This window comes from Hydra vulgaris, chromosome 13, assembly GCF_038396675.1.
Source record: "Hydra vulgaris chromosome 13, alternate assembly HydraT2T_AEP".
In the NCBI taxonomy this organism is placed as follows: Eukaryota; Metazoa; Cnidaria; class Hydrozoa; order Anthoathecata; family Hydridae; genus Hydra; species Hydra vulgaris.
This window is the reverse complement of record NC_088932.1, coordinates 19,565,631-19,590,106: the sequence shown is the minus strand read 5'-3', so window position 1 is coordinate 19,590,106 and position 24,476 is coordinate 19,565,631. Positions and strand designations below refer to the sequence as shown.

General features: G+C 28.2%; 1 protein-coding gene across 1 annotated transcript; it reads right to left on the bottom strand.

Annotated features, from left to right (window-relative positions):
- Positions 1-744: 744 nt before the first annotated feature.
- On the bottom strand, positions 745-15,998 carry LOC136089409 (uncharacterized). Its single transcript, XM_065815382.1, has 3 exons — positions 15,880-15,998; positions 13,256-13,826; positions 745-1,043 (listed from the first exon to the last, which is right to left on the bottom strand). The coding sequence occupies exons 1-3, from the start codon at positions 15,901-15,903 to the stop codon at positions 853-855; spliced, it is 786 nt and encodes a 261-aa protein (XP_065671454.1). The 5' UTR covers positions 15,904-15,998; the 3' UTR covers positions 745-852.
- Between the last annotated feature and the right edge of the window lie 8,478 nt (positions 15,999-24,476).

The window sequence follows — 24,476 nt, the reverse complement described above, 5'->3', positions numbered from 1 at the left end:
ATATATATATATATATATATATATATATATATATATATATATATATATATATATATATATATATATATATATATATATATATATACTTAAATTTTAGAAAAAACAACTTTTAATGGTTTATTAAAAGTTAATAAGTTAAAAGTTGTTTTTTCTAAACTTTAAGTATACAACGCTCTGTTTTTGAAACAATATATATTTTCTTAAATAGCACTCTACAACGATCAAGAGTTTAGTGTTTTTAACACTAAATCATACAACAACAATATATATATATATATATATATATATATATATAAATATATATATATATATATATATATATATATATATATATATATATATATATATATATATATATATATATATATATATATATATATATATATATATATATATATATATATATATATATATATGATACTTAAAAACAGTTTTTTTTAAATTAATTTTGTCTATTTTTAATATTGAAAATTGACATTATCATGATAAGAAAGGCACCGGAAATCGCCTTATTGAAATAAACACTATTGCAATGAGCTCCGTAACAGATATGGATATACAATATATATATTAGGACGGGTATAATTGACCCGCCCTAGTATATATGTATATACAAACATAGGTATAGCAAACATAGGTATAACAAACATAGGTATAGCAAACATAGGTATAACAAACATAGGTATAACAAAATTTGCAAAAAAATTATGTATATCAACAAAGTATTTTCAAAACGCTTATTGTTATTTCAATATAAAAATTAACTTTACATATCGATTTTATATTGCAGTTTTTATTATCTCAGCATAAAATTTTTTTTACTATTAGTACATGTTCTAAAATGACTTAAACTTAAAATAAACAAAAAAAATTAAAAATAAAAAACAACCAAAATTGATAACTTAAAAAAATATTCTCGGCTGTTGAAGCAGAATTCAGTCTATTTTGGGATTTCACTGCAAATAAAGAATATTCAAATTGAATAGATTTGTTAAACGAAGCCAGCGGAGGTGCGTTACTTATTCCGTAGTCAATGAGAACATCTGTTTTAAATAAGAAAAAGTAACATATAGTTTTATTTTTATATATATTTTTGTGTGTGTATTTGTGTTTGTCTATAGGTGTGTATTATCGCAATTACGTATAGCTTTAGGCTCTTAAATAACAAAGCAATAATAAACAATAATAAATCATTTATATGTTGGGAAAGTTAACATGGTTTTTTAACCAAAATATTGTTTATTGGTTTAATGCATATAATATGTATAAAACATGATATTTTATGTTTATTGACTACCTTATTATTATTTACCTTCTGGTAAATAAATATTTTTGCGTGGAGCTCTATTCTTTGAGTGCTGAAAGTTGGGTTTGTTGTAGTGAGTGCCATAGATAGCCTACTTTCTGTTCCGGGATTGAGAAAAAAATAAAAATCTAAACATTGTGTGTGAGCCATGCATAAATAGTAAATAATTTTTCTGCTAAATGAGTTCTTCCCATGACCCCATTTTTTCCTGTACCAAACTCCATTTTGTTTTAAGAATTTTTAAGGTTTAATTCTTTTAAATATCCTTTTTTCGACAGGTTTAACATTCAATTTATTATTTTACGTTAGTCATCTTTATTTAAACTGTTTCGCGTTTATACGAGTAGGCAAGCTTGTTCGGCATGTAAGATCATACTGCTTATACCCATAACTCAGCTAACGGGCAAGTTAAATTTCTTTCTATAAACACAAAGCAATTGGGCATGACTTAATCTTAAGATCCTAGTTTGCTTTGTTAAAATAACCCGTTTAGCTTCAAACCGACGAACACTGATGACGCTCTAGAGTAAAAATAACTTCGTCTTAAACTTTTAATTTAATTTTAATTCAGAACTTTTGATTTAAGGGTTTATCTTCTTGAAAGGGGTTAAGCTTAAACTCTTAAATTAAATCCATAAAAACAAGATGTTGAAGTCTATAGCGTTTTTTTTAAACGCCGCAAAAAGTTTTAAAGGTCTTGTCATAGAGCACCGCGGAAGAGCATTTCATAGAAAGTTCATGTCTTCTACCTAACTGATGTCTCAAAACTTGCCCAGAGGTAGGGCTTAAACCACGGATCCTTTGTTTCTAAGTCAAGTACACTACCACTGCGTCACGGCTGCTCTTTTTTCCTACGTATTATTAATCACACAAGTTATAGGAAAAAACGTGGCAAGATGGATGATAGGACAAGATTAATGCGACAAAAAACAAATTTAAAAATGGGTGGATCAAAACTGTATTTGTTGCTTGTAATTTAACACACTAATTGGTTTTCGTAGTTTTATGACTAAGTTTTTTTTACGCTTAAAAAAAGTAAAACCGGTTTGGGATGTCGCTAATTGATGATGTCCTTTGTGTGTAACTTTTTGAGGGATATTGTGACTCTTTTTTATTTTGTGTGACTTTAATTAGAGTAGTTAGTAATTTTTAAAATTTTTTAACTTTAAAGAGAGAAAACGCATTCGTTATTAAACGCATAACTAGTCATCTGGTCGCGTGATAACGATCACGTGGTCAGATGACAAACTTATTAATTATACATTTCAATTTTTATTATGCATTTTTCTACTTTCACTGAAAACTCATGCAGACAATGAATAATTATCATAAAAAATTAAACTTACACAATCTATGGAGGAACTGCCAGCGGATGTTGCAACATCAATTACAAAAATCGTTCCAGTTATGGAACTTAAAACAAAAAAGAGTAACTTTTAAAACTTCGATAAAAGAGAATGTTCTGAAAACACTAGACCAAAAAGTATGGAAAATATACTATCTAGATGCTAGTATTTAAGGCTAACAAGTTTCCAAACCCTTTGTTTTACTGTTTGTAATTTTATAAAGTAACTTTAATATAGTGTATATTACCTGTAACTTCATTTAATGGGTGGTAAAGAGAAAATAAAATAGTAAAGTAAACATACTAACAAAAAGTTATTGCTTTATGAGTGATAGTTTTGCAAAAAACTAAGTTTTTACAAATGCTTGCCATCATGCCCCGTCATCCCCTAATACTTTACTACCAACTAGCAGCTACAACTTTTTCAGATAAGGCGCCAATTTATTTTTATTTATTTCATCTTCATGAGTGAGATTGAGCATGACCTACTTACGCCCGATTTGTTGCATTTTCTGTGAAAAATTGAGACCAATTTTTTCACGGCTAATGCTTAAAAACTTAAATTCTTGCTCAGGGATCGTCAATCAAGTAAGTACGCCAAAAATTTAGAAATTTGACTCCCTTCCTGCGTACTTTTAAGTCATCCCCCTCCCCCCCCCCTAAAAAAAAAAAAGTACGTACTTGCGCTTTTGAAATATCCCCTGACCCCATTTTAACAACTAAAAAAGTTTTAGTTTAGAAAAAATTGTGTAGATTAAGAAATGTTTTTTAAATTAAAGCGTTCGACTTTTAAAGTTGATTATCCCCTCCACTTATCCCCCATCCATTACTTTATTTTTTATGTTGTCACTCTAAAAAATATTATCATGCAAAATATAAACATAGCAACATTAACAATTGGTAATACTATTATATAGCTAAGAACTATCAACGCTTTAAAGATTATTTTTTGAACTTTAATTATAATCTTCAAATAATCAAGTTGGAGGCAGTGCTGTGGCTAGTGGGTTGAAGACCCCCCCTCATCCTTATAACCACCCATTACGGCCCCAAAGTCTTAAAACATTTTACACTAGGTATTATCAAAAAAAAAAAAAAAAATGTTTATTTGATAATATATGTTTCTTAGACCAAATGATGTTAACTTGTTAAAAAGTTTCACTAAACCCTTCAAATTAGCTCATAGCTTAATTAGGAAGCCGTATAAAGAGTGTTTGATTGTTAGTGATTTTCAACTTCCCAAATATAAAGTAGTCTAATAATGGTATTAAATCTATAAACTCAAACAATTCTACTAAGTATAAATTCTGGAATATTTACTAAACATGTCGCACCTTTGCACAGCATATCACTTTTTCTACTTTCAGACACCCTTTGGTTTCTCAAATAATATGTTGGATTTTTTATTTACTTCCAATAGTAATTTTATATTAAAATTTTTTATTAATAACACTATAGGTCACTTAAGTGTCGCTTGGAAAATCTTAGTTGTAGAAACGTTTCCTCAAAATTGAATTTCGATTGTTTACTTTCAACAGAGGTAATTGCAATTCAATAATAAAGTTTATTGAACCAATCAACTGGGATATTTTGTTTTTAGTAAAACCACTGATCAAATGTTCAACTTATTAATTTCTAACAATTATACTGTTTGAGAATATTTTATCCCCAAAATAAATAAAATAAAGAAAAAATATGCTCCTTGTGTTATTACACGTATTAAAAACCTAATCCGAGCAAAAAATCCGCATGGTAAATTAACTGCCTAATTAAATGATAAAATAATAAACTTAAAACAAATTACAATTGTCTTACTTGTTCCGTGAAAGCTTAAATATCTAAGTATTAAAATTAACAACAACTAAAAATTAAAGATATAGTTTGTTCATTCGTTCATTCAAAAGACATTCACTTTAATAGATAAAAGTATTGCTCTCAAGTTATATTAAGTGTATATAAAACAACACAATAAATATTCAGTGTCTATTTGAGCTCCTAATTTAAAAGCTGATATAGGTAAAACTTGTTCAAGGCAAAGCAACAAAATGGTCTTTCAGCATGAGTCATCTTTAATTAAGCAAAAGATTAAAAAGGTTAAATCTATCATCATTTGAGTTTCGGATCTATGATGCGATCTAAAATAGTTTATGATATAAATCTACAAATCAGTTATAATAAACCAGCAAAGTTCTGGAACAAACTTCATGAGCAAGTATCTTTCTATTCTACCGTACTTTCTTTAAAAAGACAACCAAACTTCTGGTTGTGGAAAAAATTCGCAACAAATATTTTTATTACTGATGTGTTTTCCCTGCTCGCTGTACCTATACTTCATATGAATATTTTACGGCTACAATCATAACAATAAGAATAATAAAATGCAACGACTTCACAAATAGTGAACGTCTTTTTCTCAGCGGAAATAAATTTTCAAAAATAAATTAAAGATGTGTACAGTATTTCTGATTTGCTCATATTTTTACCAATAATGAGGCAATTGTAAAATGCAAAAACTTTCAACTTGTAAAGGGCATGAAACAAACAGCAAAGGTTAAAGAGGTTTATAACAGAGACCAAACAGTAAGGATTAAGACTACATACACCGAATGTTAAAGACTACATACATCGAATTTAGTACACACACTGAATGATACAGGGAGAACAAGCAAAAAAGTGATGCAACATTGACAAAGGGTTTGGATTGAGGTAGCAATAGAGTTAGGGTTAGTATATATATATATATATATATATATATATATATATATATATATATATATATATATATATATATATATATATATATATATATATATATATATATATATATATATATATATATATATATATATATATATATATATATATATATATATATATATATATATATACAGTGTTGGCCATTAAATTAGGACATTCATAAAAATTTCACTTTTTCTTGATTTTGAGTTAAAAATAACACAACCAATGCCATGTTAGTGTTCTGGAACCATGGTAATTTAATAATAAACAAACGTTTTGAAAAATAATTATTAATGCTAAGAATTTTAAGTTAGTTTTATCGTTGTATGTCAGTTAAGAAGTCGCAAGGTGATTAAGTTCATATTGAAGTTGTGTTGGTGTTACGTTGAACAGTATGCAACAGAATAAAACTTTTAATGATTAGTCAAATTAGTAATAATTAATATACTGACTGGATTTAAGGGAAGTTTTTATTTTGAAATTACTATGATATATCTGTAAATTTTTATAAATTAATAGTGGGTAAATGCTCGGACATTAGTCCCGCAAAACGTCATAAAGTTGCTACCTTGTTGCAACATTCGTCTTTTACAAATATGGATATTGCTAAAAGACTTAATGTTTCCCATCAGACTGTTGGCAGAATTAAAAAAACTTTGTTTACTGGTGGCAATATTACTGAAACTAAGAGAAGTAACTGTGCCAGACCACGCAAATCAACTCCTCGTGGTGATCGAGAACTGATAAAGCTTTGTCATGTAAACAGGCGTAGATCATCTTCTGATTTAGTCAGTGAATGGAGGAAAGCTGGAGTTGAAGTCAGTAGTAGAACTGTGAGAAGACGCCTAGTGGAACGTGGATACAAGGCCTACAGGCCACAGAAAAAGCCAAAGCTTACACCGGCAATGTGCAAGAAGCGACTAGCTTGGGCGAAGGATCACCAGAACTGGAGTGAAGATGATTGGACAAAGGTATTTATTAAGTATTAATATTTGTTTTAGTAAATACTGTCCTTGTTTGCTGGTTATTATTACTTATTAGAATAAACTTTTTGCTTTTTGTTTTAAATGTAATAATTGCATTAATGTGAGTAACTCGATATTCTATTTAGTATTGATAATAATTAATTTATTGATTGTTATAAAATTGTGGTGTTACATTAAAAGAAACTTTGTATTGTCTACGCTTAGGTCTGCTTCTCAGATGAAACAATGCTAGAAGTTTTGGGAGAAAGGACACAGTATGTTAGGAGATGATCAACAGAAGCATATCATCCAGACTGTATTCAAGAAACTGTTAAACACCCAAAGAAGATTATGGTCTGGAGCGTGATATCTATTCATGGGACAGGGCGACTCCACATTGTAGATGGTATAATGAACCAAGAAAAATACAAAAACTTATTAGAGAGAAAGCTATTTACACAATTAGATGAATGGTATCCAGATGGCAATTGCATATATATGCATGATGGTGCACCTCGTCACATGGCCAAATCCATTGCTAAACTTCTTCACGAAAGGAATGTCCCAGCATTAAAATAGCCAGGAAACAGCCCAGATTGTAACCCCATTGAGGAAATGTGGAGAGAGTTAAAGAGGGAAGTAAATAAAACAGTTTCAACTAATAGGGCACAGTTGAGAAGCTAGTTCATGTCTGGCATCATGATGATGATGAGCGTCTCAAGAAACTTGCAGATCAATTTATTCGTGGAATGCCAAGACGTGTAAAAGCGCTCATAGATGCCAGAGGAGGACATACAATATATTAATTTTTTTTTAAATGGTTTATTATGTGATTTAGGATGCACTCACTAACGATTTCATTATCAGTATTTCATTTTGGTGCATTTATATATGAAAATAAATGTAATTTGTAACTTTTTTGTCAATGTCCTAATTTAATGGCCAACACTGTATATAATGATCGTTATTAAAAAATAAAAGAACGCATGATTATTTGAAATTTTCCGTTAAGGTGACATCTCCTAAAAGATGCTTAAGCACATTTAAAAAAAATTTAAGCACGTTAAGGACAACAACAAGGCAAAACATTTTTATCTGCGCATCACCTGTAAGTTATTGAAGCAAAATTAGCAATTCAATTAACTTTAAAAGGAGTCATAGACCGATTTATATATATATATATATATATATATATATATATATATATATATATATATATATATATATATATATATATATATATATATATATATATATATATATATATATATGTATATATATATATATATATATATATATATATATATATATATATATATATATATATATATATATATATATATATATATATATATATATATATATGTAACAAATATTTATTTTATTAAGGTTTATTTACTCGCTAACTTGTAAGTTTGTTTGCCGATATCACGTTGGAGAACGGACATCGAATCTCAGTCAAGCCATAATTTACTTTATAGTTGAAAAAATTTTTTATAATGACGAATCAAACAAAAATAAACTTTACATAGGGCAAACTTTTTTTCAGGTTCTTCTTTCAATTAGGTAGATCACATACTATTATTAGATTTCAATAACTTTTAATAAAGCTCCTAATTGTTCACTGTCTTAAAAAGGCAGTGAACAATTAGGAGCTTGGGGTGTAAAGAAATCATATTTCTTTACATGAATGCTTTCGTAGTGGTGAAAAGTAATTATTTGTGCATAAAAATCACAATGCTTATGTGTATCTTGCGTAATACCCCAAGGTTCTCGATTATTAAACTTATTTAGTCTTCTACGAATTCCTTATAACAATATAATGTTAACAAGTCTTTCATAATATATTCAACTAATGCTACCTAAATTTAAAATTATTATAATTATTTTTTTATTCTTTTTCATTTTTTAACTGAGTGTTATTTTTTCTGTTTTTTTGTTAGGTATATTTTAGCAGTATTTGGTTAAATATAATCATTTGTAACGGAAGTATATTTTGCTTATATTATGATGTGAAAAAAGTTGTAACTAATATGCAGTTGTTAAAATATATATATATATATATATATATATATATATATGTATAAAAAAAAAAAAAAAAAAATTACAAGTTAAAATAACCATCCAAAAAGTTATGTATCAAGTGTATGCTTATGTGGATAAGATGTATTTGCAAAAAGTAACCTAATATCAAAGTGTTAAAGACTTTAGTGAAGTTTTTTTTTTTAATTTTTTTTAAAAATATGTTACTTAGGTGCCGGAGCACAGCGGAAGTGCATTTAACTAGGAAGTTTACGCCTATTTCCTTACCGCGACGCGAAAATATGTCCACAGTTCGTTTCGAACCTCGATCTCCTTCTTTATAAAGCAAGCGCTATAACCACTGCGCCACGGCGCAGATTGGGAAAGTAATTTTTATAAAGTTGTTTTATTTTTATGGTTGTAGGAAAATGAAATTTTATTTCTTTCTTATAAAATAAAAACAAATAAAGCTTATTCTTATTTTATGAAATTCTCACCTGAAGTTTATATAACAGGTTCATGTTGATTTAAAGAGTGTATTGACTCAACGCACCAATGATAGTTTAAAGTCAGAGTCGTTGTTACCAATAATAATAGTATTTGTAGAAAAGAGAAAGAGATTTTCATGCATTTTTATGAGGATAGGAGAGAGACTCAAGCTTGGCAGATAGAGCAGTTCAAACAAGGTTTACAATACGTTTTTGGACCTTGTCTAAAAAAAGAAAGAGCATCAATAAAACCACCAGCCTAAATATGAGAATAGTATTCCATACAAGGATGAATACGGGACTTTTAAAGATAGAGAATGAAATCAGGAGTAAGAAAATAGCAAGTGCAATAAAGGGAAGCAACCTTAGTAGATACTGATATACTTATATAGTTAATGATTTGTAAATTTCTACTCGCGCCAAATGTTTGGAAATGCCCTTAAAAACTTAAAAAATGTAAAAAATTTAAATTTTAAAATTTCATTAAGAAAACAATACCTTGGGAATATTTTATGACACTCCGCGTATTAAAATTTGTTCATGACGGCCAAAACGGGATGGGCTACTGAATATGTAATATCTTTTTGCAAATTTCTATAAAATATATTTATAAAAATACGAGATCCATATATGATTCTCCACTCTTGGTGATTTTCATTATAATGAAAATACTATATCGATACAAAAAATATATATAAAAATTACTATAATAAAATTAACACTACTATTACAATCATAAGTATGATTTCCATGAGAGGTCAGTAGTGAACGATGATCCAAAAGAAATGAAGAATGAGAACTCAATGGGAGGGTTGCCCTTCATAAATATAGGAATGTCGACAGTATTAAGATAATTATTTGCAGTAAATAACTAATCTAACAATTGGTAAGCGTGTTTAACTTAAATAGAAGAAAGTGTATGACTATAAAATTCAAGAGTGGAATTAGAAAACAAGTTCATTGCAAATAATTCAGTCTTATCCTTAGGATATGTAATAAGATCAGTCCATAAATTAGAGATGGTATGTCAGACTTATCTTTGTTAATGACGCTGTTGAAGATTTTCCAAAAGTCTTTAGAGCCTAACTTCTGAGATTTAGTAAACAGCTTGACGGTTGAAATTTGGAACACTCATTCATGAGTGTCTAATTTATTTGAACCTTATATCATCCTGGTGTTTTTTGTACAAAACATTAGTTTTTAATGCAATTACATTGTTAAATTTATCACTTTCAAATGCAAAATGTATTTTTTTTTAATTACATTTTGCATTTGTTAACTTTATGCGGTATGTCCCAAACTAAGAAATTTTAATGGAACAATTGTTTCTGTGAGATAAATTATCAATTAATAAATAAACAAAATTAATCAAATTTTTTCCCTTCATGTAATTAAGCTAATGGCAATAGGCTAAGACATTGATTTTTAAAAAGGCTGCATAGAAAGACTTTTATTAATTTGTTAAAGATCAAAAGCTGACATATTTTATTAGTGTTTTTTAATGTTTTTAAAGAACAAAAGCATCTTTAATATTTTCAAAGTTACATGAATTTTAGAAGCATCCCCTTTATGAAACTTTTTGAAAAATAAACAAGAATCTGTATGTCTCCCTTAAAACATCCGTGACAACGCTACAAGCAACTGCACCTCTTATTGATGATTTGCTTGAAGAAGGCTATACATTTATTTTTACTTCCAGTTTACAAAGTTACCTTTGGAGTTAAAAATCTAAAATTTTGCATAACAATATTTGAAGATTTGTAATAGTAGTGTTAATTTTATTATAGTAATTTTTATATATATTTTTTGTATTGATATAGTATTTTCATTATAATGAAAATCACCAAGAGTGGAGAATCATATATGGATCTCGTATTTTTATAAATATATTTTATAGAAATTTGCAAAAAGATATTACATATTCAGTAGCCCATCCCGTTTTGGCCGTCATGAACAAATTTTAATACGCGGAGTGTCATAAAATATTCCCAAGGTATTGTTTTCTTAATGAAATTTTAAAATTTAAATTTTTTACATTTTTTAAGTTTTTAAGGGCATTTCCAAACAATTGGCGCGAGTAGAAATTTACAAATCATTAACTATATAATAAGGTCATTACAAATAATGGAAGGTATTTTATCTTTACCGATTGTACGCATTTTTATTACTATTATTTTTGTTAACTGGTGGTATTTTAAAAACGCATAAATTCCTTGTGAAATTATAAAAAGTGGTTTTTAAACACAATAGAGTTGAGGTCCAATACATAGCAATTAAAAATTTGTTAGATGCTTTTGATCTCATACTGTTCACTCACTTCAAGCCCTGGTGATTTAAAAGGGGTTTGTATAAGGTTAGCTATATTTTCTGGCCGACCATTATTCTTGATAACCTCCTGCCATCATGCCAGAGAGCTTCATATAGCCGCATCCGTAGTTAAATCTGTTAAGCCGGCAAATAAACTAATTATATTATAAAATCATAAAAGGTTATAAAATAGTAAGGTAAAGATAAAACTACTAAACTTTAAAATACCTTTTTGCAAAAACAAAGTGTATGAATCTCTAATTTTAAAATTATTTACATTTGTATATATTTGTAAAAAATATATAAAAATGCGGAAAAAAATCAGACCATTAGGTGATAATTAACAAACATGGAGCTGTTTCACACGCCTTGAATTTCATGAAATTCAAGTTGCATTTCATGAAATTCAAGTTGCATTTCTCTAAAATCAGACAGGTTTTTATTCTAAGTAGAAAAATACTCAAAGAGATCAATAGATTGGCTGACTATATTTCTCTTTCCAGGACATCACGGTTTTTGACTTGCGACTTTTCTATTTCAACAACTTTTAAAGCAAAACTTAATTTCATAAGTTTTGATATTTTAGTCTTATTTTTTAAGAATAATTCATGTCATAAAGTAACAAATTGTTTAAAAGCAATGGCTAGCAAAATAATTTGTAAAATTCAAAGAAAATAACTCTAAAGCAATTTTGTTTTTCAATGACAGACCCGGTGGGCACGGTACGTTTTTAAAACGTTTTTTAGACGTTTTTATGAGGTTTAAACCTAATAAAAACGTTCAAAGAACGTTTTAAAAACGTACTGTACCCACTGGGGATTTTTATTTAAAATCAGTAAAATTATAACAAAAATGAAATCGAAAGAAATAGTACTTTGATTTTATCTTGTCAAAATAAAATGTAATAAGCTTTTAGCAGTGTCATTTTAAATCTTATTTTATCTACATTGCATTATTTTTAATTTAAACCTTTAAGATCAACATGACTATTGGCAGATATATAAAGAGCCTGCTGCAAAGGTGAAATTTAAATAATGGTAAAACCAAAGATGTGTTTGGTGCTGGCGTTAGCATCTTAAGTAGCCTTAGCAATATGTAAGGATATTTTTAGTAGCATGCTGCTATATCTGCAAGCCTATTTTAGTATTTCGGGTTATTGGAATAAACTAAAGCAGGCAATCAGTTAGGATAAAACCCGCCACAACATAGTGTAAGTAGTTTGAAGTAAGAAAATTGAAGTATCCATTTTAAAAGATGAATAAAACATATATAGTGCAGGCACGAATCATAATCAAGAATTAAAACTTTAAAACATTAGCCCTAAAAATCTGGCCTTAATTTTTTACAGAAAATACATAAAATCTGACCATGGTGTGAGCGATTACTAAATAGGACAACATTATTTAAATTAAGCAACTTTAATCAGAGAAGCTTATACCATATTATCATTCAGCCACGATTCTACGAACAAAACGCAAGGAAGGGGAGGAGGGGGTGAATACTCAAAAGTATTTTCTTATATATATATATAAAAAAAAGGTTATCAAAACTAAAAATTACCCAACTGAAATGTGTCAAATGCCCGACTAACTAGCTACAGTACTCAAAAAACCGACTATAACTTAAAAAACGCCTTCTTTGGGAGGAGGGGTGGGTGCACTACCCCGTATAACTGTCCCTAAATATTTGCGTAATGATACGTATTGTAACAACAAGCTACAAAAAGTTATTCTAATCTTAATATCAGTTAAGTTCTTCGTATTAATAAATTACCTTATTCATCTAAATGCAGCTGTTTCAATTGCCAGACTACCTCACTAACAAATTTACCCTTGTCTATATTGACTTTTGCTATTATATAAACCAATTATTCAATACCCTTATGAAAATGATAATAGCATAAACATAACTAGTTGTATTTGTGTCGACTGTAATATACAAATATATACAAATATAATTTTGTCGACTGTAATAAACAAATAAAAGATAGTAACACAAACATGACTAGTTTGTGTTACTATCTATTATTTGTATATTACAGTCGACTATAATATACACAAAAATATTGTTATGGTCTACTCACTTTGAGCAATTTTACATGCATTTCCTGGAGACTTGTTTAATTGCATCCACTTTCTCACCAATGGATGAAACTGATTTATATTTTGATAAAGAGTAGCAATAATTGTTGGGTAGAGACATATGCACGGAACCATTGCCGAAATTAACTCTATACACGTGTGCTGTTTAGCGTAGTGTTCAAAGTACTTATTAAGCACCTCTGAAAATATCATATCATTTGAAGAGTACTTGAATTCAAAATGCTTTTCATAATCTGAAAGGTTAAAAGTTGTTTTGCTTAATTGATTATAAAGTGCGTTTGTTTTTGACTGACTAGAACAGAGTGTCGGAATACGGGCGTAAACAAGAGGATAGTTTTGCAAGTACAAGCCATCCTGAAGGACATAGTAATGGAAATCGTTTACGTTCCAATCAGGTTTTAAGAACTGGAGGCCAGGATTGTTATCAATGAATATCTGAGTCCAGTATAACATCTTGGAGAAGTTAAGTGAGTTGAAGTCATTAAAAACTTGTGTGTGAGCTACTCCAATGACAAATAAAAACAGACGGCCAAATACTTGACAGTAATGAAGCTATTTGAACACATCAAAAAGAAAAACATACATTAACAATAATCATATATGTGTTAAAGATAAAAATATAATAATCTGGAACAAGTAACATATAGTAATCTGTAGTCAAAGTAAACAGAGCCGTCTCCAGCATTTCTAAAAAATTGGTCTCTAGCACTGCTGGATTAAGCAGGAGAGAGACTATAAATTCCGCAGTTTTTTTATGGCTCCATTTTTTTATACGGATTACTCTTTTATTGCTTTTATGGAGTTATGGTAGTTTAGGGATCCCTGGTTTAAAATAGCATCAGGCCCCAAAAACTCCTAATCCGGGCCTTACTCTAGGTCTACACACTGAAAAAAAGGTATAAATTTCTATTTAAAGTAGGATATGTGATATACCCTTAGTAAGGTGTAGTTTTCTACCTTTTAAGGTAGAAAATTATACCTTTAAGGTAGAAAATTGTATTATATGAAAATTGCAGAAATCGTTGTTTTTAATATAATTTTTTACCTTAAAAGATAGAAAATTATGCTTTACTAAGGGTATATCACATATCCTACCCTAAGGTAGAAGTTTCTACCTTTTTTTTAGTGTGTAGAAAAAAAACATAATGAAATTTGACAACCATTTTTTTTTATTGCTGCCTATTTTTTAAACTCATTTTAATAATTAGAACTGGGCCGACGACACCGGGGGCCCTAAATTACGCCCTTGAATGTATATATTTTTGTTTTAATTAAATTTTACTTAGTAAAAGTAGTTAAAACTAACATTAAAATGATATCTTTTTGATATCCTATTGAATATAAACATTATTTTTTAATGAAACTAATCCAAGATTATGGCATTGTAAAACCATGTAGATAATTGCTAAAATCTCATGATACAATTAAATAAACTTTTCGACTAGCACAGTAAAACATATAAGGTAGGTTAGGGTTACCTTGGTAATATGAGCATACTACGAGATTTCTAAAATATAAGCAGTGAAGTTAAAGTTGTTTTGTATCTTTTGAATTCGACTTTATTTGGTGATTACAGGAATCAGTATAATTAGCGTTAATTTATGTGCAGTAATTAGCTGCTCTCATCTAATTAAAACGCTATTAAATTTTTTGCGTTAATAAAATCATATCATTGAATAAGCCTGTGGCGCAAAATCTTGGAGCTAAAATAATAAATTTTAACTTTTCATAAAGAAAAATATGTTAGCTAGAAATCCGTTCCATTTTTGCTTGTAAATCAATGCATAGAAATATTTTGTTTTGACTTTATGTAAAGATACTATTTTTGTGTAATATGAGCATGCTCGAACTACCTAGTGTTTTTCAATGAAATTACCTTGTTTAAAGTCCTAAAATTGCAGTGGTTTTAATTGCTTTTTGAATAAAAACAATACATAGTAATAATTTTTAGTATTTCAACAATACTAATTATCTTTCTGTAATTTAAGTTCAAAATATTTTAATTTTTTTTGTTCAAAAGTTTGTTTTAATAAAACTATAATGTGCATATTCGGATAATATCAAAAATATGTATTGGACTAGGACACAAAATGATACTCAAAGAAAAAGAATCTAAAAGACTTAGGAAAGTTAGTTTAAATTTCCACAAACACATAATCAGCCAAAAGGTGAGAGCTGAGAAAATGAGAAAATATTCCATTTTTTGCTTAAAGTACTTTTTATACCCTAATCTACCCTATATATAAATCGTATAAATAAAAATATATTAATGTTTATAAACATTTTGATCTTAAGTTTAATTGAACTGAATTTGAATTATTTTTTATATTATCATGTTCTTGATGTTTTTGTTTGTTTGTTGCACAAACATTAAAAAAAAAACGTGTTTTATGTACGAACGTACAGTATTAGTTTGAAAACTAAGTACTAAGTACTCATCAATTCGCTACCTATATTTAGTTACGCAACGTTGATATTTTAACAAAAACTTATATAATATAGCTGATAAACTATAAAAATATACCTTGTGATATACGGAATAAAAAGGATGATCTATAATTTATGTTTAAATAAATATTTAAAAAAAATTAGTCTGAAATCTTACCAAAGGCTTATCAGAGAAGATCATATTTATCTTTATTTATCTTTCTTTATATTTATCAAAAAAATAATTTGTTTTTGTTCCAAAGAAAACGAGTTATAATCTGAGACTCAAATAAAAAAAAAAAAAAAAAATGAACACGCTTAAGAATCTTTTTAATGAAATGAAAGATATTGTTACAAAAGTTGTATTAAAAGAAAGAAATTTCTTTTTTCTTAGAATAAGTTTTTGTTTACCTTCTGCAATAAGCCACTGTCATGTATCAGATAGCTCTTGGCTCAGCATGGGATTTATGTATTCTATATATAGAAATTATTTGCCACAAAAAAAAGCAAAAAAAAAACTGTAATCTTTTTGGGAAACATAAAAGAAAAACGTGCAAATTTAAGAGTAGGTTCTCCTAACATTTGAAAACAAAACCTTTCAGACCGTAAACAGTTATTACTAAAGCACTTTACAAAAAAACAACCAAGCTCTGCGATGAATAAAAAACAATTTACCAAGTTAATATGTAAATTGATTAGTTTTTATTTGGATTCGTATGAAATATTGATTTAAAATGAATTAGCTCACTAGTTATCTTGATAAAATTTTATTTTCAACGTACAGCTGTTTTGTATTATATATATATATATAACTTTATTAATTACATTTCAGAATGTTATTTACCCAATTAGTGACAAGTGGAGGCCCTTAGCGTCTAAGGCCCTAAGCCTAAGAGTCTGGAGGTCCTAAGGGAAGGCCCTAAGTCGCTTTTTGTTTATCTTATAAATTTCATTTTTAAAATGTAATACAAGTATTATCAAACAATGTTTAAGAAATTACATAACATGATTGGCCCTTTTTGGAGCCACTCACTAGCTTGGGTTCCCCCACGATATCGGACCCCCGTCTTTGTTTAGTCCGCGTACCTTATAATATACCATATAAATTAAAAAATTTTCAAAAAGTTAAACCATATAAATAGTTATTTACATTTAAATTAAGTAAAGAGTTTGAGGAGCAATTAGTTAGCGAAAGCAATTACTCACAGATTATAGAAACAGAAGAAGAATTAGTATTAAGGTTGAGACTTGATGGAGCTCAATAGTTTGTACAGTTTTGAAACAATGGTTTCATAAGAGATGTAGATGTTGAAGAGATGTTCTCTAAAGATTGTTGGATTTGAGTGTAGAAAATGTACTTTTGGTGAGTATAGAGAAGAAATTGAAAAAGAGATTAAATAAAAAGTAGAGAAAAGATAGAGTGTGTTGGTAATTTTTTTATTTTGGAGATATAGTTGGATCAGCTGGTGGAGCAGAAAAAGCATCTAGGGCAAGAGTAAGGTCTGCTTGGGCCAAATTCCGAGAATTATCTCCCCTTTTAACAGCAAGAGGTGCTTCATTAATGATTAAAGGAAAGTTCTACAGTACGTATGTCTAGAGTGTTTTGATATTTGTCAGTAAAACATGGGGCAATGAAGGTTGATAATGTCCAGCTTTTGGAAAGAACAGAAAAGATGACAATTAGATAGATACGCGGTGTGATTTTAAAGAGCATAAAAGCAGTTAAAAAGCATTTAAGACAAAGATTGGGTGTTGTGAGATTATCTGATTGGGTGTGTCAAGGAAGATTTTGGTGGTTTGTGCATGTAAAGCGAAAAGATGCAGATGAGTGGCTATTAGCATGTAGAAAGTTGGAAGTTTCAAAAGAAAAAGCTAGAGGTAGAAGCAGAAAAACTTGGAAAGAATGTGTTTTAGATGATTTAAAAAAGTTTGGAGTTTGTTGATGTTAATGTTGCTTGATGTTGATGTTGCTTTATTACAATTTGAGCGTCCTACTTCATTTTTTATTACCTCATGTAAGTTATAACAAAGTATTCAAACAGCTAGAAAAATTTACCTCACTGATCTGTTAAACAACTTACAATCACTGGAAAGAACTGCAAAACTTTCATCTAAAGTCTTAAAAAAAGTTTATGGAAGGGTGAGGAGACATAGTTGCATGTTGGTTAAAAACTAGAGCAGAATGGAAACCAAGAGAAATGCGACCATTGCATACTTTCTTCAAAGTAATTTTATCATTTTTTATGTTACAAAAATATATTAATAATGACAAACATTTCTTTAAAATGCAGTTTGTTGCTTCTTCTAATATGAGAAAAATAAAACGTTTTTGTATTGCAATAATAAATACTAAAAATTAGATAAACCATACGCAGGGCGCAAAGGCGTGAGATAAAAATTCTAGCTTCCATTAAACTAACCTAAATTAAATCAAAATCTCTCAAAACCTAAATTAAAAAGAACTCTCTATGAACACTCTCAAATAAAAAAAGAACCTTGCAAAAAAAAAAAAAAGATTAAAATTTTTTTGAGAAAAGAAACAAATAGTCCAAAACTTTGAATTGACTTCCCAAAATTACTTTAAGTCCGAATTAGTTAATTTTTTTGGAACCGTAATTATGTATATTTATCTCGTAAATCCCAAATGTGTTCAGAAAAAAAGAAAAGTATGTTTAGACAGTGGCTTGTTCTGCAAATAGACTTCTCAAATGAAAAAAGATTGTTTAAAACATTATTCAAGATATTTGATACAATGGTTGTTAAAGATATTTAATAATCTAAGTTAATACTGTGAAGTTTAAGTAAATAATATAAAATTATTCAAAATTAAACTTTACGTAAAATTCGCTTTAACTTTTTTTAAACTTAAATTTTTTTTCCTACGAAACATTTTAAATATTAGGACGAATTGAAAATTAGATTTTTAAATCAAGTCTGAAAAATGGTTCAATTTGCTAATATATTTTTTAATTATAAACAAAATTTTAGACAAAGTCTTGTTCATGACATTGTCATCGAATAAATAACAAAAGGTTGTCCAGCGGCACTTCGAAAAATTTATTTTTTGTTGGACCTTCAATAGGGTGGGTCCTATATAGGTAAACCACAATCCCAAAACTTAAATCCCTTTTACAGAAAAACTTTTTGACATTTTTCTGTTGATCTTTGGTAAATAAAATTAATCTTGAATATAAATAAAAATATAAACCGTTGAATTTGAACAAATATTAAAACATAATAGTTAACTTCTTCTAAAAAAATTATTGTTAACTGATCAAATATATAGCGTATATTATTTATTACAAATAAATAATATGTAAATAGAAAATAAATTAAAACTTGTTTCCAGATAAACTTTTGTTATTTTGAAACTGAAATTTTAAAATTTTGAAAATACTTACATTTGAGATGTAATCATTCAGCAAAAAATTTAAAAGAATTGTTTTTCTATAACGAACTTTTTTAAAAGAACTTCATTTTCTTTCTAAAGTCGATTTTCTTACTTACTTAGCAAAAATTTATATTTCGACTTTTTTTTTTTCTAAATTTTTGTAAATAAAAGTTGAAAAATGAAAAACTTTTAAAGAAATTCTACTTCATAGCAAATAGTTTTGTTTTTTATTACTTAATTTAATTTTTATTGCAGAAAAAGATTACTGCATTTGTTAAAGAAAAAATATAATTTTTTACTGCATTTGGTAAAGAAAAAATATAATTTTTTACTGCATTTGGTAAAGAAAAAATATAATTTTTTACAGCATTTGGTAAAGAAAAAATTATATAATTGCATAAAGAAATTAATTTTTTATTGCAGAAAGAAATAGTAATTTTTTTTTGCTGATGCAATTCTATCAGCAATATAAATTATTATTTCTTTTTGCAAGTTCAGAGAAAATGACGTATATAACAAAGAAAAAGAGTCAAAATTGCTATTTAATTTTCTCGTCTAACAAAAAATTTAAATAGTTCTTTCAGAAAGAACAATGCATAAAGACATGGTTAGATCCTCAACTCAAATTAGTGAAGTGGCGGATACCTCTATCTCACTAAACTTGTTACTGCTTTTCATAGTTATTTTTGTAAAGATACACCAAAATATATAATTTTTAGTTGCTCCATCAATGAAGATATTAGAGTTTTAGTAATATTAAGAACTATTTCAAAGACTTTATCAACTTGTTTAACGGATCTCAAATTTATAAGTATAATGAATCAAAAATATTTGGTTCTGTAACACGGGTACTCGCTACCGTAACACGGGATTACTTTATGTCTTAAGCTTCTAGTTTAATCCACCGCAGAAAATATTTCATGTTTCTCCTGTTCAAACATCCTAAAAGTGGCGCGTTTTTTTTTTTCTTGTTTAATTTATATATGGCAAACATTGTTAAGAAACTATATTGCCTATGCCGCACACTGAATAATATAACTGCAAAATGGATATCAAAAAGTAACTGAACTTGCTTGTGAAATTTACTATTCGGAACTTTTATGTGGTTTGATTTTTTTGTACACACTACAGAGATAAAAATCTCTGAGTTTGTTAAACTAGCACTTTGGTAAAAAGGTTTGAGCTTTTTTTTTTTTTTACTTTTTTTTAATTCTGTTTTGAGAAAAAAATACATACCCAGCAAGCACACAACGTTGAAACAACGTTGAAATAACGTTAATCAACGTTGATCAACTTTATTTCAACGTTGTGTGCTTGCTGGGTAACCTCATTTAAGTAAGTTTATATGTAAAAGTTACTTTATGGCGGAATTGAGTAACCCCATACTATAAATATTTTTTTCAATCATTTTGTTTATATTAATCATTTTATTTATATTAAAATTTATATTGAATTAATCACTTTATATATATTAATGGATATTAGGCAGGGAAGCCGAGAGCTTTCATGACGCCCGGGGCATAGCAGCAATTAGGCGCCTCTAATAAGCATGCATATTCTTTAATTAAAAACATGTGCAATTATACAAATTAATGGCTCTATTTTTATTACTTGTACTTATGCTTTACATTCATATTTTCTTGACCACATCTGTATTAAATAACACTTATGCAACACATTTAACATTCACTGGTATTCACACTTTTTCTAGAAAAAATATTATAAGTTGTATCCAGTTCATTTTCAGTATATTTTCAATAGACGCTTTTGTTCTATAGTAACCCTATATTCTTTTTTTTTAAATCAATTTTAATTGATAAAGCGCAAAAAACAATGATAAAGCGCAACATTTAAAAACATTTACTTAAAGCTTATGTTTGGGAAACTTATGGAAAAAACTGCGCTTCATCGCGATTCCGCTATCATTATTCGAATTCCCAAAAATTATGTTTAATAGCCAAGACGAGTCACCGATAAGTCATGTATATATATATATATATATATATATATATATATATATATATATATATATATATATATATATATATATATATATATACATATATATTTTAATTGGAAAGGTTTAATTTCTGCTCAATTCTGTGTTTTATTGATAATTTTAGTATTTAATCTTAATTAATTAAAAAAAAAAAAGTTGTTAAAAACCTTTTTTTTTTATTTTTTTAATTTATTGCAAGTTTTACTTTTTTGCAAATTTATATTATTCTTTATATACTTATTTATTTAATATTTATTTCTAAGAATTTGTCATTTTACTTTTTATTGATTATTTTATTACTTTAAAAGAAATTTTTAAAAAATTTTTAAATTTAAAAAAAAAAAAAAAAAATAAATTCTTTATGACCCTGTAACCTTTAGTTTTTGTTTTATCTTTTTAAAAATAAAGTCTTATTTTATATATTGGTAACATTTATATACTCTATACGAAATTATTTATTTTTTACGGAATCAATCTCGGGGCTAGGCAATAAGACAAATTGTGTCTTCTTCTTGCCCCGGCCATCTGTATATTGGAAATATTGGTTGCATTTATATTTTTATACGGCAAAAAATGGAGAAAAAAAAAAAAAGAAAGGAAAAAAAAAAATCATGGGTCAATATTTTGGGTGAAGTTAAAGTAGCAGCTTTAGAGCAACAGTAATTTGCCGTGGTCACACGTGATTGTTCTGCTAATAGTTTTATAGCATCAATCTGAGCTGAATGTCTGATGTTCAAAAGCTTGTAAAGCATAATCTAGCGGGGTAGCAGCTGAAAACATAAACACCTTAGATTTTTATTAATCTATTACAACAAACAATAAAACTTATTCATCAAAAGTTTAATATTGATGACGGAAAGACTGACCAGACTTTCATATGCTGACAATTGACATTGCTGCAGCCGAAATAGCATCATATACTTCCGGAATAAAAGTATCCGGACAAATTATTTTCAGATACAGTTCTATATTAAATGAACGAAACCTCATACTGTTGTATATTTTTTTGTAGCTCTCAACAAACCTTTTCTAAGTGTATCATCAAAAATTTAGTACACTTAGAAGATGTCTTTTTTGGTTAGAAAAGCTAAAATGATTGTGGAAAAAAATATCCGGACTTTCTGCTCATTTTTGGTCAAGATCGTCAATAAAATTCATGATGTATGAAAAACAACTCCAAGGGTTGATTAAAAAATCCTCCTTTTGGTTGAAAATTCTGTGAGACCAAGTGCAACAGGTAATGCGAAACAACTCAGAGAACTCAGAGTTAGTCAATTAAGTCCTCGACCTGTTAGAAACAGGCTGCATGAGTATGATTTACATGTTAAAAAAATCGCCAAAAAACCGTTACTTACCAAACGATATTTTGAAAAGAAACTTGCGTTTGCAAAGAGTGTTAAAACTGGACCGTTGATGATAGGAAGAACGTATTATGGTCGGACGAAATTAAAATATGCCCTTATGATTCAGATGATAGACATTAGACACGGAGAAGATCAGGTGAATTAATGCAACAAAAGCATGTTAAACAAACAATAAAGTATAACAACTATGTTATGGTCTGAGGATGTTTCAATTGGCATGATGTGGGGAAAATTCATGTTATAGAGGATACATTGACTTTCCCTAAGTACGTTAGAACATTTTCAAACCATATCCTTGCATCTGCTTGAGAGTTATACGATGGATATACAGCAAGATTGTGATTCAAAACATACGGCAAAAAATACCGAAGTGGCCAGCACAAATTCCAGACTTGAATCTTATAGAAAACTTATGAAAAGTAGTCAAGGAAAAAATTGATAAGCTTGTATTGACGAAAAAGAATTTATCAAGGAAGCACTCGGAAAATGCTGGAATTCTATATAACAATGTGTAACGAGCTTGGTTGAGTCGATGTCTAAAAGAATTGATAAAGTATTAATTAATAAAGGAGGATGGACTAAATATTAAAGAAGTGAATAAAAAAAAAGGAAAAAGAAATTTTGACTGGATACTCTTTCCACAGTCATTTTAGTTTTTCTTCCTTAAAGAGACATCTACCAAGTGTAGTAAATGTTTAATCGTACTCTCAGATAGAGCTTTTCAAGAGCTACAAATATATATATAACAGTATGAGGATTTACTTATTTAATATAGAATTATATCTAAAAATAATTTGTACGGATACTTTTTTCCTTAACTGTAAACATACTTTTTACAAGAGTTTACTGTAGGTGCAATAATTACATCACGCGTTAGTTTATTTCAACGGTTTGCAACACGGTCTGTAAAAAAGTGCTCACGTTCAGGATAACCTTTGATTAGTTGAAGTTTTAAACAGGTCATTTTTTCTTAAATTATATTCTGAGTTTAATGAGAAAGGTTGTAATTGTAGAATATAAAATTCAACCTATTGTAAATGACAAGCAATTTTGTATTGCAGTATGAGGTCAATACGTTCTTTGAGTCTATTTAAGCCGAGTATTTTAAGTTTTTGATTATAAATAAAATGTTTAAATAATAATATTGGACATTGTTAGACTCATTTGATAAAAGAAATTTTCAAGATGACCAGGTATGCACACAAATCTCTAGATCCAGTACTTAATGCACAGTTGATACAGTTTTTTTCCATAACTGAAAAGCTTTGACACTGAAATGACTTGCAATGCGCCTTGAATTGCAAAGCCAACCCAGCTAGCGCACTTAAGTTGGGCTAACGTATGTAAATATATTGCAAACGTCGGCTATTTTCTCCTATGCAAATACAACGTTGATCCAATGTTAGTTTTATTGTATTTATATCTCTCCAAAAATCCTAATGACGACGTGATTAAAAATAATTAGAAAAATTACATTGGTCCAACGTATGTAAAAACATTGCAAAAGTTGGTTGTTTTTCCGATCAAAACCCAACGTTGATGCAATGTATAGGGACCAACGTTTATCCAATGTATATTGATCAACATTAATCCAATGTTTATAACTTAACGTTTATCCAATGTGAATAAGTTAACGTTAGATTATATACATTGTACCAACGTTGATCCATATACATTCGAACAACGTTGGATTTTATACAGTTCGTCAACATTGTGTTTGCATCAATATACAAATATACGTTTGTATAACTTATAAAAATTATTTCTCATTCAAATATTTCAGTTGGTTATGGAAATATATTTTGCTAATATATTTTTCTCGTTTTTGTAGAACGAAATATCAAGCCGCAAGCAAAACAAACACGAATAATTGCTCTTTAATCAGAAATGCGGTGTCATCTCAGAACGTCAGCAAGAATTTAAATTATAATGTGGAAATATATAAGTATAAGTACATATATACACATCACAAATACAAGATACATATAAAGTTACACAACACAAATATGTTACCTCAAAGA